The sequence below is a fragment of the Ciconia boyciana genome, chromosome 2, assembly GCF_034638445.1.
Source record: "Ciconia boyciana chromosome 2, ASM3463844v1, whole genome shotgun sequence".
In the NCBI taxonomy this organism is placed as follows: Eukaryota; Metazoa; Chordata; class Aves; order Ciconiiformes; family Ciconiidae; genus Ciconia; species Ciconia boyciana.
The window spans coordinates 127,738,283-127,753,800 of record NC_132935.1 but is presented as its reverse complement, the minus strand read 5'-3'; the positions used below and the strand labels follow the sequence as shown (position 1 = coordinate 127,753,800).

The following is a 15,518-nucleotide window of genomic DNA, read 5'->3' as shown; positions in this document are numbered from 1 at the left end:
CTTTTCATCTTCTTTGAGAGAAAATACTATGTGTGGGGGAGTGAAGGTCCTAAAAAATAAAAATATGTCCATCTTTATTATTTCCAAAGAAAACAGTCTCTCAAACTGTGGTGGTCTGAATGGCTGCGCATTTGTTTACTCCCAGTTATGAAATAGGCCATTTTGAAAGTGACATATTCAGGACACACAAAGCTTAGCTAAGCGTCTAAGTGTGTTTCAAGAGCACCAAAGCAAATTACTTAGAATTGAGGTAATGAGATTGCAAAGCAAAACAGAGTGTACCCCAGAATTGGGAAAGCCTATTCTGGCATTTACAAGCAGAGTAGAATATCGGTTCCAAAGAGTGGCATCATTCTGACTTCCTCGAGAGAAAATCTTCGGTAAGAGTATCTCTGACTGATATCTAAGCAACTCCTACAGTTATGCGGAGACTTCCAAGTGAACAGGTATTTCTAAAATTTTGGAATATGAACATGTAAGTGCATTGAAATATGTGCATTTAATATGTGCCTTGAAATTTCTGACCAGGCTGTGCTGAAGCAGTGCAGAAGCACCAGCTGTTAGAATTAGAGGCAGTTCCCAAACCAGCTTCCAGGAAATTTCCTTCCTTACCTCTGCTGCCACCTTCGCAGGAGCTATGCAGCTTGTGATCAATACAGCAAGCAGTGACTCCTTTTCTTCCCGAATTGTGCCTAAATAGGCAGCTGAGAGACTTGGTAGCCTCATCTGCAGAATCAGTGTTCGGCCAGGTAGCTCACCCCTGTTACCAGCTTCAGGGGATCTATAAGGACCATAAGATTAGGAAGAGAGAGTGTTTCTGTTCATCACAGTTTTACATTAATCCTCTGGGTTACTGTTGAGCAAATCAATTATTTTTTGTTTTCTCTGCTGCTTTATTACAGATCATTAAAAAGCTCATAGAAAGGAAACAAGCTCAGATACGAAAAGTTTATCCTGGCCTTTCTTGCTTCAAAGATGGAGTACGGCAGATTCCTATAGAAAGCATTCCTGGAATTAGTATGTATCAACCCCTTTTAATGTAGAACAAAAACATAACAGGCCAAGAAAGGTCCAAGACTAGAAATACTAATGTAGTCATGTATTTCTTTTGATTAAAATGTAATTGTTTTGGTCTGTTTATTTGATTTCTATGAAGGTTGTTGTGTTTCCAGTACAATTGCTGTCTTCAAGACTTCCCCAAGGCATCCCAGGCTGATGCTCTTTTATGTACTTGTGTGTAATTTTATTATATGTGATCCCTCTTTGATTTGTATCTCAGTGTAGTCAGCAATTTCCCTTTGGCACCACTGTTACGCACTGCACTTCTGTACAAGGATGTCTTCTGTGCTAAAGATGGACTTACAGGACAAAACAGAATTAGAACATTTAGGTATCATCTTTTGGGGGATTTTTTTCAACTGTGCTTTTCTGCAATTTATTCTCTGTCCCTAGGGAATCAAACTGGATAACTGACATCATTACTCTTTACAGAGGTTGTGGTAAAATATGTATTATTGAAAAAAGTGTGTGTTTCTTGTGAGAATATTTTAGAATCTTTTCAGCAGTCTAGAGGAAGAGGCATGTAGGAAATTGAATGGGGCTATAGGCTAGATGGTTGTGTTATTTATTAGGAGTAGCTTTTATTGAAACAAACCCATTTTACTGCAGCATTGCTGAAATGGCTTATCTTTTTAGAGTTGCAATAACTCAGTTAATGTTTTGACCTACTGTAGTTCCCATGTAATCTCTCGTGTTGTTGATGTACAGGAGAGACTGGCTGGAAACCAAGCGGAAAAGAAAGAGGGTAAGTGCTGCACGAAGTGAAATGATGAAGCCGTTTGGAGGTTCCTTTGAGAAAAGTCTTTAAACAATGTCATTTGATATTTCCTTCCATCCATTGGAAAACAGATAAATAATCTGCAAGGGATGAGTTCTTAAGTGGGTTTGTTTTGTTTTTTTTGGTTGGTTGGTTTTTTGGGGGGGGGTTGTGTGGTTTTTTTTGGTTTTGTTTTTATTTTATTTCTTCCATAAAATGCTTGAAACTTTAGAGTTGCTTTTAGGTAATATGCATGTCATAGGAATGAAGATAAGGGATTCAAGCTAATCTTTTTATTTTCATATTTTCTTTCAAGTAAGGAGCCCAAGGATCCAGATCAACTTTACAGCACGTTAAAAACCATCCTGCAGCAGGTGAAGGTGAGTGCTAGTTCTAGTTTACCTTCTGTAAAGATTTTTAAATGATTTCCAATATAGAGTTGCCATATTAGATACCTTACTTTTTTCTTTACCAAAGAGCCATCAAAGCGCTTGGCCCTTCATGGAACCTGTGAAGAGAACAGAAGCTCCTGGATATTATGAAGTTATAAGGTTTCCCATGGGTAATGCCATTAACATTTTTTAAGTATAGAGTTTAAAAATCTTTGTAGCTGGAGACATAGCAGATAAATTGTAATCTGATTGTTAAAAGATATATATTACTTGCAGCTGAATAGCTTGCAGCTCTGAAGTGCCAAGAGTACGATGCTGTCATTTGAAATTCATGACTGCTTTATGACCTTTGTGAAGCATCCATAGTGTATACATGTGAGATCTTAGTATGCCCTAGAGAGCCCTAGCAAACTCTTAGATGGTGCAGTCAGCTAGAAACTTGCGGGACTGAGCTTGTTTATGTGAGTTGTACGAATATGTTCTTGTGTGTGGTAACTGGTCATTGCAGATCCTACTGGTGTGTTAAAAAATCTCAAGGCAAACTTTCAGGAACACCTGAGCATTTGAATTGCTTTTAAAAACAGATTTAAGCTTTCTAAATCACATAGAGAACCCTTTTCAAAAGTACCAGGGTTTTCTAATTAAGTCTTAACAGTTTGCTCCGATTTAAGTTTAGGAAAATGCTTCATGCAACTGATTGTAAGATAACTTCTATCTTTGTATTTTAGATCTGCCAAAGTTGTCCGAGGTGTTTTTATTTATTTATTTATTTTTATTTTTAAATCCTGCAGCTATTGTTTATGCAGGATTACTTACAAGGGGAAGTACACAACTGCTCATAATGTTTTTCTTTGCTTTTCACTGCTGGGTCATACAATTTCAATGATGATTCAGTGCTGTTCTAAACGGATGCTTGCTTTGATTTGTATTGCAGCAGATTTAAAATTGAATCCTGCTCCTCCTTCATTGTTTATGCAATACTCACCTCCATCTTTCTGATTACAGTTTCTGTACCTTTTAATGTTATTAGAGAATGAAATACAAGTTCATTGCAGGGTACTATCAATCAGTTTCTCAGAGAACGAAAGTGTTTGTTCATGTTGCTTTGCATAAGCTCCTAGCCTGTGTATACCAATTTGGCTTAATGATTTTTTATATTCAACTTCTTATTTTCAAATAGCAAATATATGTGTACCTTATAAAACAGCAGCTGGCTTCCTGTATCCCTGACACAAATGTATTTTCTAACAATGAAGAAAAAGAATGTTGACACCCTCCTGTGGCAGTTTTCTCCGTCTGCTTTTCTGAGCAGAGGCTAGATCTAGATGGCTCTCTAATCTGAACAGTGGTTACAAGAACTCACTACCTGGGTTGGCAAACCCAAAGTAGTAATGTTGCCTATCCTTTCCTTATTCAGGTGTATTACATTGGAGGTGGGGGCAGCAGCTCTCATTTTAGGATTAAGCTGAGATCTTTGGTGTAGTTTAGCTTTGTTTTTTCAGCTAAGGAACCCAGCACGACTAACCCGCGTTTTGATTCATGATCAACTTCTGCTTGCTTTCTGCTCTTACTGTCATCATGCTGATACGAAAAATCGCTCAGGCATCATTACAATTAAAAAGAAACAGCATTGTCTTTTCTTATGCTATCACATACAAGATATAACATTTGTCTTTACGTTTGCATACAGACTAAATTGTACTATATTTGGGAGGTATGGCTGTAGGTTTTTTTGGCTGCCTCCTAAGGTCAGTTCTCATGTATAAACACTTTTCCCCCTGTTTTAAATGCTCTTTCAGCTGCTTATTTTCAAGGAATACTGCTTGTTTTTTTTCTTTTTCATCTGCAATAAAAGCTGTATGGCCGAGTGACAGGTGGAGCCAAACTTTCACTGTAGTTAGAGGAGAACAGTTTAACTGACCAGCCAGGCAATGTTTGCTTTAGGGTGAGCTAAACAGCCTTCTCAGCTGGATACTATAATTAGACCATGGATATCTAGTTTCGATGTAGGCACCTAAATTTCAGACTTAATGAGAGCTGAATGGGCCTTTGCTTTTGCAAAATACTGTGCGGCACTAGTGAATGGCAAGTTATATATAATTGGAAGAGGTACTCGAGAGCATCCATCAAATTTTTCTTAAATAATCCCCTCTTGTCAATTTGACAGGGTTTTTCTCTATTTTACCAAAGTCAAATCTCCCTTAAAGCAAAACAAAACAACCCCACAAAACCAAAACAAAAATACCCACAACCATATTTTTAAATCTTAAGTTTTAAGGTTTAATTCCTTTGCATTGGAGGTCTTTGGTCTCTGCTTTCTTTGCAATACTTGTTGGCAATAGGTCTTCTCCTTTTCAGCTGTTTCTGTTATGGTTTCACAAAGGTGCTGCTGAAGCCTGGCTCAAGCATTGTTAAAAAAATAGTTCTTAGAGCACCTGAGGTGAGAAAAGCCAAGGCATCCAGCACACCTGCCACTACTTCTATTCCTGTAGTCACTCCTAGAACACTTGTAATGTAGACAAAATTTTAAAATGCCTGATAAGAATTACTGGGAAACTGACTGTGTGGAGAACATGGAGATGATTTGTGTATTTTATGGATGACTGATTTTAGTATAAAGGAAAACATTTCTTAAAGAACGTTCTGTAAGTAAAGGTTTTGTATGATGCATTGAAAGCAGGAGAGATCTGTTCTCACAAGACTCTTAAAAAGGGATACATAACTATGAACTTTGAAGATGTAATTAAAATATACATAGAGTGTGGAACATTTAATCTTTTTTTCAAAGCTGCAAGTACCACTTGCAGAATAGACGGATGTCTCTTCTCAGCTGTGTTCACATAGAATTGAGGATTTTAGGTTAACATACATGTTGTGTGATGTTTGAATTCTTTCCTTATACACTTCTAAGGTCTCCTCCAGCAGAGCTGACAACAGCTTTGCCTCACAGAGCAGTTAGAGGAGCATTAGGGACACCTAGTACCCACTGAAAGCTCAGAGAAGTATGAGAACACAAAAGAACAATGCTTTAATCTTTTAAAGAAGAAAAAATAAACTCTACACAAAATCATTCTTACAGTGAAATACTGCTTAGTTCAGGGACTCACTTGCTATTGAAGCTAAAAAAGGGATCGCACCTTAGATGAAGGCAATTAGGAATTCCAAATCCTAGCTTTGCCAGTTCATGTTAAATGGCAAATCAGTCTAAAGGGATATTGCGTACAAAAAGTATTTGAATCAAACGCTGTTAATCTATTTTTCTCCTGTACAGATCTCAAAACAATGAGTGAGCGACTCAAGAATAGGTACTACGTGTCTAAGAAATTATTCATGGCAGACTTGCAGCGAGTCTTTACAAATTGCAGAGAGTACAACCCCCCCGAGAGTGAATACTACAAATGTGCCAATATACTGGAGAAATTCTTCTACACAAAAATTAAAGAAGCTGGATTAATTGACAAGTGACACCACTGTCTTTTTTACAACCAATCAGTGTGCCTACTTCATGGGCAGGGGAAGCCGTTATATATCTGAGTTGTGGGACTTTAAGGTTTCAAGAAACTTCTGTTTAATACTTAGCACTTTTAAAAACCCTTTTAGTTTTACAAACATGTATTATACTGAAGTTACAAAAATTATTTTATTAAAATGCTTTATAATGTATTTAATTACAGAATATTTCTTTTGTGTGCCCATTACCGTATGTTCATAATGAGTAAGTTTATCAGCTACAGCCTCAGAAACCCCACAAAAGGTGGGAAGTTGCACATGTTTGGGAACATGAAGAAATTTCCCAGACAACAGATGTTATAGCTTACCTAATGCAGTACCTATTTGATAAAGTTTTAGTATTTTTTTTCCAGTAAAAAAGAAAACAGTAAGGGTAAACAACAGTTGGGGGGGTTGTAAAACACTTGTTTCTTTGTAGAATCTTTTTATATTATTTTTTAAAAGAAACACTCAGCTGGTTGAGAAGCTGTAAGAGAAGAGCAGCCAGTTCTGAAAAAGGACTGCCTGTAACCTTTGATAGATGCAAGTTTTTCTATTCATTTTGGGTTTTGATAAATATTTTACCTGCAAATTGTAATCTCATAACCACTATTTAAAAAAAAATAAATCTGGCTGGATGTGTAATGTCATAGTGACTTGGCTTATGCAGGACATAAGTACCCAAAATAACTTCAGAGAACCTGATTTGCATATATTAGACAATTTCAATTGGCTTAGTAGAGTTAAGGTTTTGATGCACTTCATGATCTACCCTATTTACTACTCCTCACTGATAAATTCTTTAGATTATTTGCAGACTTAAGACTATTGTACACAAAAGAAGTCAACATATGACAGCTTCTAGCTTACATATTTGGCTCTGTGGTAAACTGGATTTTCTACCAAGCTTTATTGTAAATGCTTATTAACTGTGATTATTTAGACCCAGGAACATATTAACATTTTACAACTTATGTTAGTATATCTTCAAATTGAGCACTTATAATATATATATATTTTGCTGCTTACACTACATTTAAGAGGTACACCTAACTTCCTAATGGAGATCAGTACAGGCCAAAAAGTTGTCACTTGACATTTTCTAATTAGAGTTTGTAACTGTAAATTATAATTGCTTTTGTGAAAAACAGATTTAACTTTCATTCTTGGTGTTTTATATTTACAGATGTTACACTGGTAAAATTCAATAGTTATAAGACTGAAAAACCCCCAATCCTGTGCTGTGTCAAAGAATATATTCCTGCAAAATGCCTGTGCAATGTTAAATCCCAAGTCAATTCAGCAAGTAGATGTCAGGAACTACCTGGAAGTAGTAAGTGTGGTACACAAGGTATTCAAAATGTTAACACTAGACTTGCCATAGTGTTTTGTATGAGATTAGTCTGACCTACATTTGAATCTATAACAAAGGTACAGTGAGTATTTTTTTTAATAGCCAGTACTGGATGCTATAATCCTGTTTTGTAGATTGGGCCTACAGATTGCACCTGTTAAGCTTGGTATCCTGTGAAATTGTTATTTTCAGAGTAGATTTTCTTATTGTCTTTCAATCAGATTGTCTCTTCTATATTGAAACATTTGTTTTCTAATTTAAGAATTAATATTTTCATAGATACTGTGCAATAAAGTTATGGTAGGATATGTGGTTTTGCAAATGCTTTAACAGCTGATGAACTTTACATTTGTAAAATTAATATATTGTACTGGTACAGAATAGTTTTAAATTATATATGGACAAAACCCTACTTATTTTGGTCTTTTTTATTAATTAGTTCTTGCACTACAAATACACACAGTGAAGCAATTTCACAACTGAGCACAGTGAATCTACAAGAGTGCAGTCAGTTCATCTTCCAGGTACACTAGAAAATCTGCAAAAAAACCTCAAGTTCAGTGGGAGGATGGTGTGCTAATTCAGTATGGAAAGCTGTGACTATGCCAAGTAGCATTCCCAGCTCCATACTAACTGAGCTGCAGTGCTGTGACTCCTGTCTCCTCAACATCTCAAACAATTCTTTGAGTTAGCAGTCCAAAAGTTTTGATTTTTCACCTCAAAGCATACTCATGCTGTTTTCTCATTTTTGTCTACTAGAGTCCTTTATTCACAAGACACAGTATACATAGGAGCAAGCTACAGTCCATGTTGAGCTTGTACTTACCTACTATCACCATGTTACTCAGATGGTACTTATTTTGCATACCATAAACACTACCTGTCCAATACCTGACAGACAATTAGAGAGTATCAAGAGATTTATAGTTCCCCCCTAAGATTTAGTCCTGTGCCCCATCACATGGAAGTGTACTGTTCAGAGGGTAACAAGTTGTGGTCAAAAGAGGCTTACCCATTTTCCTGGACACTTCTAGGAATATCAATTGGGATTAGGTGAGGTAGGCTCAGACTCCTTCCTGCAGTTGTGATGGAACTGCAGCAATTCTTCAAGCTTACTCAATCAAAAAAAAAACCCCAGACCCATCACACCTGCTATCATGTTGTTCTTTTTGTCCCTGATAAATCTGTAACAGCTGTTTGTTTGCTGAAAGAACAGAACACCTGAAGTTAAATCATTCTGCTTAAGTTCCTGTAGTACTGAAGAGATTCTGAATGAAGATGGTAACACCCAGAGCTAGAATTTTAGCATACAAATGGAAGGTTAAGTTTCAGTTCTAACATCCAAAGGCTGTGTTGTAAACAAATATTTTCAAACACTCAGTAGCTGCAGCTTTTATTATCACTGTTGAGAGTTTACTGTATAGCAGTAAACAAGTAATTAACACTATACATTTTTATTACAGAAAGGGAGAGATCTTACACCTATTGAAGTGGGACAGGTGAGACAGGCACTCTTGCAAGACAAATGAAGAACCTGTATTTTTGTGCTTTCCTATTATTTATTTTGAATGCAGCTTTCCTCTTTGTATTCATGTATCCATTAATACTCTCAAGCAAAGAAAAGCTAGTTTGAGTGCTCTGCAACCTTGAAATCTTGCCAGACAGTTTATAACAGCATCCTTTTAGCATACTGCCTATTATGGTACCAGTTCAGATGTGGTAGATTTTCTTGTGGTAAAGGCACTTGGCAAAGCAGGGCCAAAATTATTATGAAGTCCCATAATAGCAGTTTACTTTACACTCCAAAGCAGAGCACTCTTCAGCAACCTTCACAGATAACCAGATAGGAACAAAGCCAATTTAATTGCATTCATAGCAGTACCAACCAACCCTAAATTGCTACTTTTGAGAGCTCCAGCTACACAAAATCACAACTGGCAATCTTGCTTCTAAACAATGCTTATGCCATATAAGATGGGGAGGGAGTACACTGACTTGCAGTGTGCCTACTGCTGACATTGCTACCCTTACAGCAAATATGCAAACTGTGCTAAAAGAACACCAACCAGTTCTGAGCTGTTTCCGAACACTACAATGTTTATTAGGAGCTTCAATATGAAACTACAACTGTTACATAAACAAGATCTGTACAAACATTGTTATTAAAAGAAAAAGCCACCACACAGCCATTTGATCTTAAGTGCCTGAAGTACACCTTTGCCAACCACTGAGAGATCAAGCAGGGTATAAGTCATAAAGTTACATTCACCATCTTTTCCATCAGGTATTTCCAATATACTCACAGATCCATGATGTAGGGATGTCTCCTCTCAAAAGAGTTTGAATGGAATCACCTTAGTTATTATAAAAGTAGCCTTGTGTCTTCCATATCATTAAAAACAAGTCAGTGGATTAAAACCAAAACCTCTTTAATTTTATAATCCTTAATATTAGACACAAATAATTGCATATTTGTGCAATTTCCTGGAGGAAAGATTTCCTTTTTTCATGGAGCAAGCATGGTTTTGCTATCATGACTGGATATCTCAATGACAACCAACAAATTTCTCATTGTATTTTGACAGAGATTTATTCTTAAGAGAATGGCATTTAGCATCTTTTTTCTGCTTGAAAATTGGAGAATTCAGAAAATTTGTATCTGTAAATGGATCTCCTCTCCTGAGTTTCCTGTTTGGAAAAAAAGGAAAAATTGAGTTTTGTTCCCCACGTCACTTAAAACATTAACTTTCAGCTAGTAAGTTCAATTTCACACAAACTATTTTGTATTACTATTTCATATTACTACCAGACCTCTCTTTGAATGTTTTGTTAAGAACTTATTTCCAATATTTAAATAATCCCCTCAAATCCTCCATTTGATGGAATATCATGAACTTTATATCAAACTAGTAAGACACCTACCCTGCAATACTTGGTTCTTTATAGTTCACAGTAAGAGTACAGCTTCGCTTGCGTTTTGGAGATCGTGGTCTTTCACCTTCTGGGACAATAGCTGTGTTCCCAGTGCTGGGGAGCAATGAAGTGGTATTGGTAACATCACAAAGATGACCACGAGATGGCTCAGAAGGCTGCCCTGAGAAGAAGTCAGGCATGCTTAAGACAATTCAGGCAAGCTAGCTTAAAAGAGAATGTCAATGAACATACTAGATGTGAAGTAACTCAGCTATAACTCTTATCTTCATCTTTCCACTTAAGAATACATAAGAGGATCAACAAATATTCAGGATTTTAATTTGGAAAAATAAATTAACACTAAGCAGTGCCAGGCAAAGTGTGATTTGTTATTCCACTTCTCTCTCAATTTACACTTGTGTTCTCCTCTTTTTCCTCAGCTTTAAATACACCATTAAACACATCCAAAATACAGTATTAATTCATTGTTGACCAATTTCTTAAACAAAACTTATCTTTAATTCCAATTTCTGCTGAGGAAAAGAAAATAAGGCAGACAGAAGAATTAATCTAATTATTTTTATAACATTATTCTGTTTGTATTTATTTAAAAAATAAAAAAGCCTAAATCCCTTAAACAATGTTAATCTCTCAAGGAAACAAAACCAATTACAGAACACTTTCTACACTTACCAATAGACTTGTCACTTGATTTGTTGCTGTCGATCTCTTTTTCATTATGGAGTTTCTGCTCACACTGTGCCAAACGTCTTTTAGACCTTGGCCTTGCATGGACTGGCAATGTATCTTTCTTGTCCACAGAACTTTTCCTTTTTTTTGGTTTACTCTTGTAAGGCTCATAGAGACTATCATCTGAATCTTCTTCAATATCACTCGACTCGATAGTATTAGTTTCAGATAAGTCTTCTTTGTCATCCACACCTGTATCAGTGTCATTCACCTTATTTTGTCGAAAAGGTGTAACATGGACACTCTCTTCAAAATGAAAGTCATAAGCATCACTGGAGCCACCCAAAAAATCCAACTTTTCTTTGGAAGCCTCTTTACCCTGTCTTTTTTTTGGTCTTTGTCCGGAAGTATTTCTCGGCCATTCCAGTTTTCCCTTCCGATGCTTCTCTTTCCTTACTTGAGAGTCTTCTCTGCTTTTACATTCACGTAGTTTAAGATCAGTGTTATTGTTTAAGTTGAACCGTGCAGTTTCAGAATCTATCCTCCTCAACACCAGCTCTGAACCTAGCTTGCTTTCATTCAGCTGAGAAATACCTGAATTTATGTTTTCTACAGTACCCTTCTCTAGACTTTCCTCAAGTCTAATTTCATCCTGTTTAGAAAGCTCTTTTGTTGAATCAGATGGTTCTGAATGGTCCAAGACACCAGTGCAAAGTTCATCCTGATTTCTCATCTTTGAGTAGCGACGCCTGGTGGACACACTTTTTGGTAACACATTACCAAATCCATCCTTTCTACTTGAAGAAAGGTTTTCCAGCTCTGACCCTATGTTGTCCAGATGAAAATCAGGTGTTAACCCTTGCAATTGAAGAGAAAAAGTCATATTAAAGCTAAATAGTAACGACCTGTTAAGGCTTTGTGCAAATTCTGAACCTGTCAAAAATTAAGACTATTCTTAGAATTTTCTCCACAGATTTGTATAAACCAGTATTTTGGCAATCAAGATAAGCTCTGTTTAATACAGCTTCCAGACAGAAAGCAGTTAAGTATACTACATTAGGATTTTCCTCTAAACTGTTCTGTTTAGAAAAGTTACCTACGGGTCATTTATTTTTCTGACTATTTAGCTTTGTTAACAATTGTTGATTTCATAAATGATAATGCATGACTAAAGATGACTTTACTCTGTTGAACTGTTTGGTAGACAATAAAATTAGATTGCAGGTATATAGAAGACAAAGCATTTTCAAATCCCTCCCCCATTTTGCTAGGCATCTTCATTCAAAATTTTACCAGCTGCCAACACTAATATCTAACCTTTATGATAATAAGTGGAAAACTACTTGACTTCAAAAGCAGTAATTACATTTTAAACTTACACTCACACTTTTTTTTCCTGATTCAGAATAGAGCAATGTCTAATATGTTGATTTAGTTACCTTTGTCTGGAACTATTTTGATTAAGGAAATGGCATAGTCAGATTCCTCACAGATCTCTGACACAGAATGAACCGGCTCATTTCTATCACTATCAGCCTCCATCCCATTTGGAAGTACTTGATCATCTCCATCAGCACACCGTTGAGGTCCTCTAGAGAAAATACCAGAAGTAGTATTTACTGAATAGCAATATATTCTATGAAAATGAACTACTTCATTACATTGGATTTCTTCCCTTTTTCCAGTCAGAAAATTAAGCTTACTGTAACAGAATTTTCAACTATAAATAGGTATTAATACAAGATACTTACACTGAATGTATTTGTCCTATGACACTGGAACTATTTTCAAGAGCTGAAGAAAGCACACTCTGATTCTGTCAACAAAATAAATCTTACTGTGACTAAATAGCTGAAACAAGCTTGTACCATATACAAATTTTAGACAACACCCAAGGCCAAAGAAGCCCTTGACTCTTTCTTTTTGGCTGGCTAACACAAAGTGCTGTGGGATCTCAAATACTCAGCTCTTGCAAGTCAGCACATTCATCATCAGCCCAATCATACAGGTAGTGGACAGGGAAAGGAACTGTAAAGATGGTACCCAGAGCAAGGCACAAAACCATAGAAAAGCAGGATGCCCCTACCACCTCATAGCAGAGCTTCAGTCCCACTAACAACCTACTACACACCCCCAGTGTGGACCCCATGTCATACTGGGAACTATGGGACTAGTCATACTTCCAAACAAAGGTTCAAATCTCAAAAAATACATGCATCTATGCTGGAAGGACTAAGGGGAAGAATTAACAGAAATCCTGCCCCTCAAGCAGAAAAGGTACTTACTACACCTATGGAACACAAATTCTTTGCTGGGCTAAGGAGGTCAATTGAGTCCAGTAAATTCTGAGAAACTTTTGAAATGATCTCATTCAAGGCTGACAGTCGATTCTAATGGACAAAAGAAGGAAAATAACACTGTTACTGTCATACTCTAGTATCAACTACCAATGTAATAGCTTCTTATCGGTATTATGAGGTGACTAAATCCTGAAGATACCTGTGTCAGGCACATTCAATGTGATAAAAAAATAAAATTCACAGAAGACAGATTTTAATTAAAGAAGAAAGAGTAGGCAGAAAAAAAAAGTATTTAGTTAATGACCAGATTAGGTGAAAATACAAAAAAATTGTTCTATATATCAAGTTATTTTTTTTATGAAACATTTAAGGTCATAAAGATATCAGTGGATTAGTGCAGATTCTGATGTTCAGCTTCACTAAACCATAGTTATTATTAAAAATACCTCAACAAGTCCTTGTGCTTGCTTGAAATTAAGATTTCTTTGCAAGTCAAACATCTGAACCTTCAGATCTTGATACTCTTTGCTTAAATGAAGAATGGTAGCCTGGGCATCCCTCAGTTTGAGCTTTTCTTCTTGCAAAGCCTGAGCTAGAGCTCTGTTGTTTGCTTGGATGCTCTTCATTTGCATGGAGCTGTTGGCTACAACAGAACAGTGAGTATTTCAACTTGGTTTAAAAAAAAAATTATTAAAACTATTAAGATATTTTAGCATCTTACTTGCTATTTTGCACTTTACAGCAGAGATCTGGCTAATTTTACCCAACCTCATCCATTTCTGATTTCTTTTCTCTTTCATTCGTTCTTTTATATCAGCCAGACTGTCTTTGAAGGGCTTTTTCAAATGGTCAGCCATCTTCTACCTTTAGAAATATAAACAGTGAAGAACTCATTAAGCTGGTGTTGCACAATGCTTCCCAATGCCAAAAGAAAAGGAACAAAGAAACAAGAGTAAAGCTTATGGTATTTTTAAGCTGCACTTATGCACATAGAAGAGACCCACAAATACGAAAAGACACACAGCTATGGCTGTTTTCAAAACAATTTTTGCAGCACGGCTACTGTCACTACTGCCGGTTATCTGAACTGCAAAACGCACGGCGTCCGCGGCGAGGACAAGGCCGAGGCCTCTAAACACCCCGCATCGCGGCGGTACGATGAGCAGTGTGCGTGCGGGTGTGGGGGGATTCCCCGAGGCGTCAGAAGCGGGCCCCCGGCTCCTCTAACACTGAAGGAAGACCCTCATGACACCCACCCACCGACCAGCCGTACCTCCTCAGAAAGACGTATACACCGCCGGGCACGTCCCACGCACGGCGGCGGCTGCCCGAGCCCCAGGCAGAGGCGATACCGCCCCGGCCGCCCCCAGCGGCCGTTAGCCCACCACCAGCAGCAGCCGCCGCCGCCGGCTCTCGCCTGGCGTGCCCCGCAGCTCCCCGGCTTGCCTGACAACGGCAGCAACCGCTGCCCGCGCGCTCGGCCTCGGGGGCGGCAGGACGGCCTCGGGGGCGGCAGGACGTCCCCGCGCACGGCCGAACGGTTAGCACCGCTCCCCGACGTTCAAAAACCGCCGCCTCGCCCTCCCATTGGTGGGAGCGGCGCGTGGCGTCACAGCACGGCCGCCGCGCTCATCCGGGCCTCGAGCCTGGCCCCGCCCCTCGGAGCGGCAGGGGAGGCTCCACCCCCCCAAGCGCGAGCACGGCCCAGGCTCGCCTCAGGCCGCCCGGCGGCAGGCATGGGAGGCGGCTGTACCCGGCGCACCCGGTCTGGCTGCCTGGAGGCCGCTGTGGCCGGTGGCGGTCCCTCGGGCCGCCCCGAGGCTGCCATCCCCCGCCCCGGGACGCTGGCTGGAGACGGGCTCAGGGCTGACGCCCGCTTGGCCTCGCCGCTGCTCCCCCGGCAGCTGCTCCCCCGGCCGGACCCGCGCTCTGGGTCCTGCGTTCACCTGCACCACCTCAGCTGCCATAGTGGAAAGACGTAGAGGCAGAACAACAGCTGTTTAAACACCAAAACTAGGAGATAAAAATCATTAGTGTTAGATATTTTACTTGCAGCGATTGCTTGTCACAGTAATAGCAAGATGAGTCTTTCCCACTCTTTCTGGACCACCCTTCTTGTGGAGTGCTCTTAACCCCGGCTGTTGCAGCTTGAAATGAAAATACTGTAAAAGCTGCAGAGTTAAGCCTATTTTCAAACACGTATTTTATGAAAGAAACTGTTTCAAAATCCCATCGATAAGATGACGGCAGCTGCGTCTGTGAGGTTTATGCACGGCCAGGCTGTGAAGTGTAGGACAGGCGCGTCTGAGGTTGGGCTCACGGCCTGGCTGTGAGGGAAGCCTCCCCGGGGAGTGCCAGGCTTGAGGCCACTGTTCACCTGCCGACCACTCCATGGGCCTTTTCTTTGACTATGTCATTTTTGTAACAACTGTAACTGATTAGTATATGCTAATATCTATGCATATTGAACATGGAGTGCTGAACTTTGATTAAACACTGCTTTATGATGGGAGAAGAAAAAAAAAATCAGCTAAGCGATATTCACAGTAGAATAAATGGTATTC

At 38.8% G+C, this 15,518-nt stretch overlaps 2 protein-coding genes across 3 annotated transcripts in view; one reads left to right on the top strand and one right to left on the bottom strand.

Moving 5' to 3' along the window:
- Positions 1 to 7,026, top strand: part of KAT2B (lysine acetyltransferase 2B) — a 45,979-nt gene extending 38,953 nt beyond the window's left edge. Inside the window, exons 14-18 of the mRNA XM_072854001.1 lie at positions 903 to 1,017; positions 1,768 to 1,804; positions 2,133 to 2,196; positions 2,294 to 2,378; positions 5,480 to 7,026. Coding sequence (XP_072710102.1) covers positions 903 to 1,017; positions 1,768 to 1,804; positions 2,133 to 2,196; positions 2,294 to 2,378; positions 5,480 to 5,673 — 495 coding nt within the window. The 3' untranslated portion in view covers positions 5,674 to 7,026. The remainder of the gene's footprint in view (positions 1 to 902; positions 1,018 to 1,767; positions 1,805 to 2,132; positions 2,197 to 2,293; positions 2,379 to 5,479) is intronic.
- A 1,917-nt stretch (positions 7,027 to 8,943) lies between these two features.
- On the bottom strand, positions 8,944 to 14,536 carry SGO1 (shugoshin 1). 2 transcript variants are annotated; one of them, XM_072854000.1, is made up of 9 exons: positions 14,401 to 14,536; positions 13,676 to 13,818; positions 13,401 to 13,597; positions 12,940 to 13,044; positions 12,406 to 12,470; positions 12,094 to 12,245; positions 10,658 to 11,512; positions 9,974 to 10,145; positions 8,944 to 9,739 (listed from the first exon to the last, which is right to left on the bottom strand). In XM_072854000.1, exons 2-9 carry the CDS (start codon positions 13,809 to 13,811, stop codon positions 9,598 to 9,600), a joined length of 1,824 nt encoding a protein of 607 aa, XP_072710101.1. In that variant the 5' UTR covers positions 13,812 to 13,818; positions 14,401 to 14,536; the 3' UTR covers positions 8,944 to 9,597. The 2 variants fall into 2 exon arrangements, with proteins under 2 accessions (XP_072710101.1, XP_072710100.1); XM_072853999.1 differs by having other exon boundaries at positions 8,945 to 9,739; positions 14,228 to 14,524.
- Between the last annotated feature and the right edge of the window lie 982 nt (positions 14,537 to 15,518).

Coding starts and splice junctions, on each gene's coding strand:
- SGO1 (XM_072854000.1), bottom strand. CDS start 13,811: ATGGCTGACCATTTGAAAAAGCCCTTCAAAGACAGTCTGGCTGATATA. Junction 13,598..13,675: donor TGTAAAGTGCAAAATAGCAA/GTAAGATGCTAA, acceptor GTTCTGTTGTAG/CCAACAGCTCCATGCAAATG. Junction 9,740..9,973: donor AAAGAACCAAGTATTGCAGG/GTAGGTGTCTTA, acceptor TTTTCCAAACAG/GAAACTCAGGAGAGGAGATC.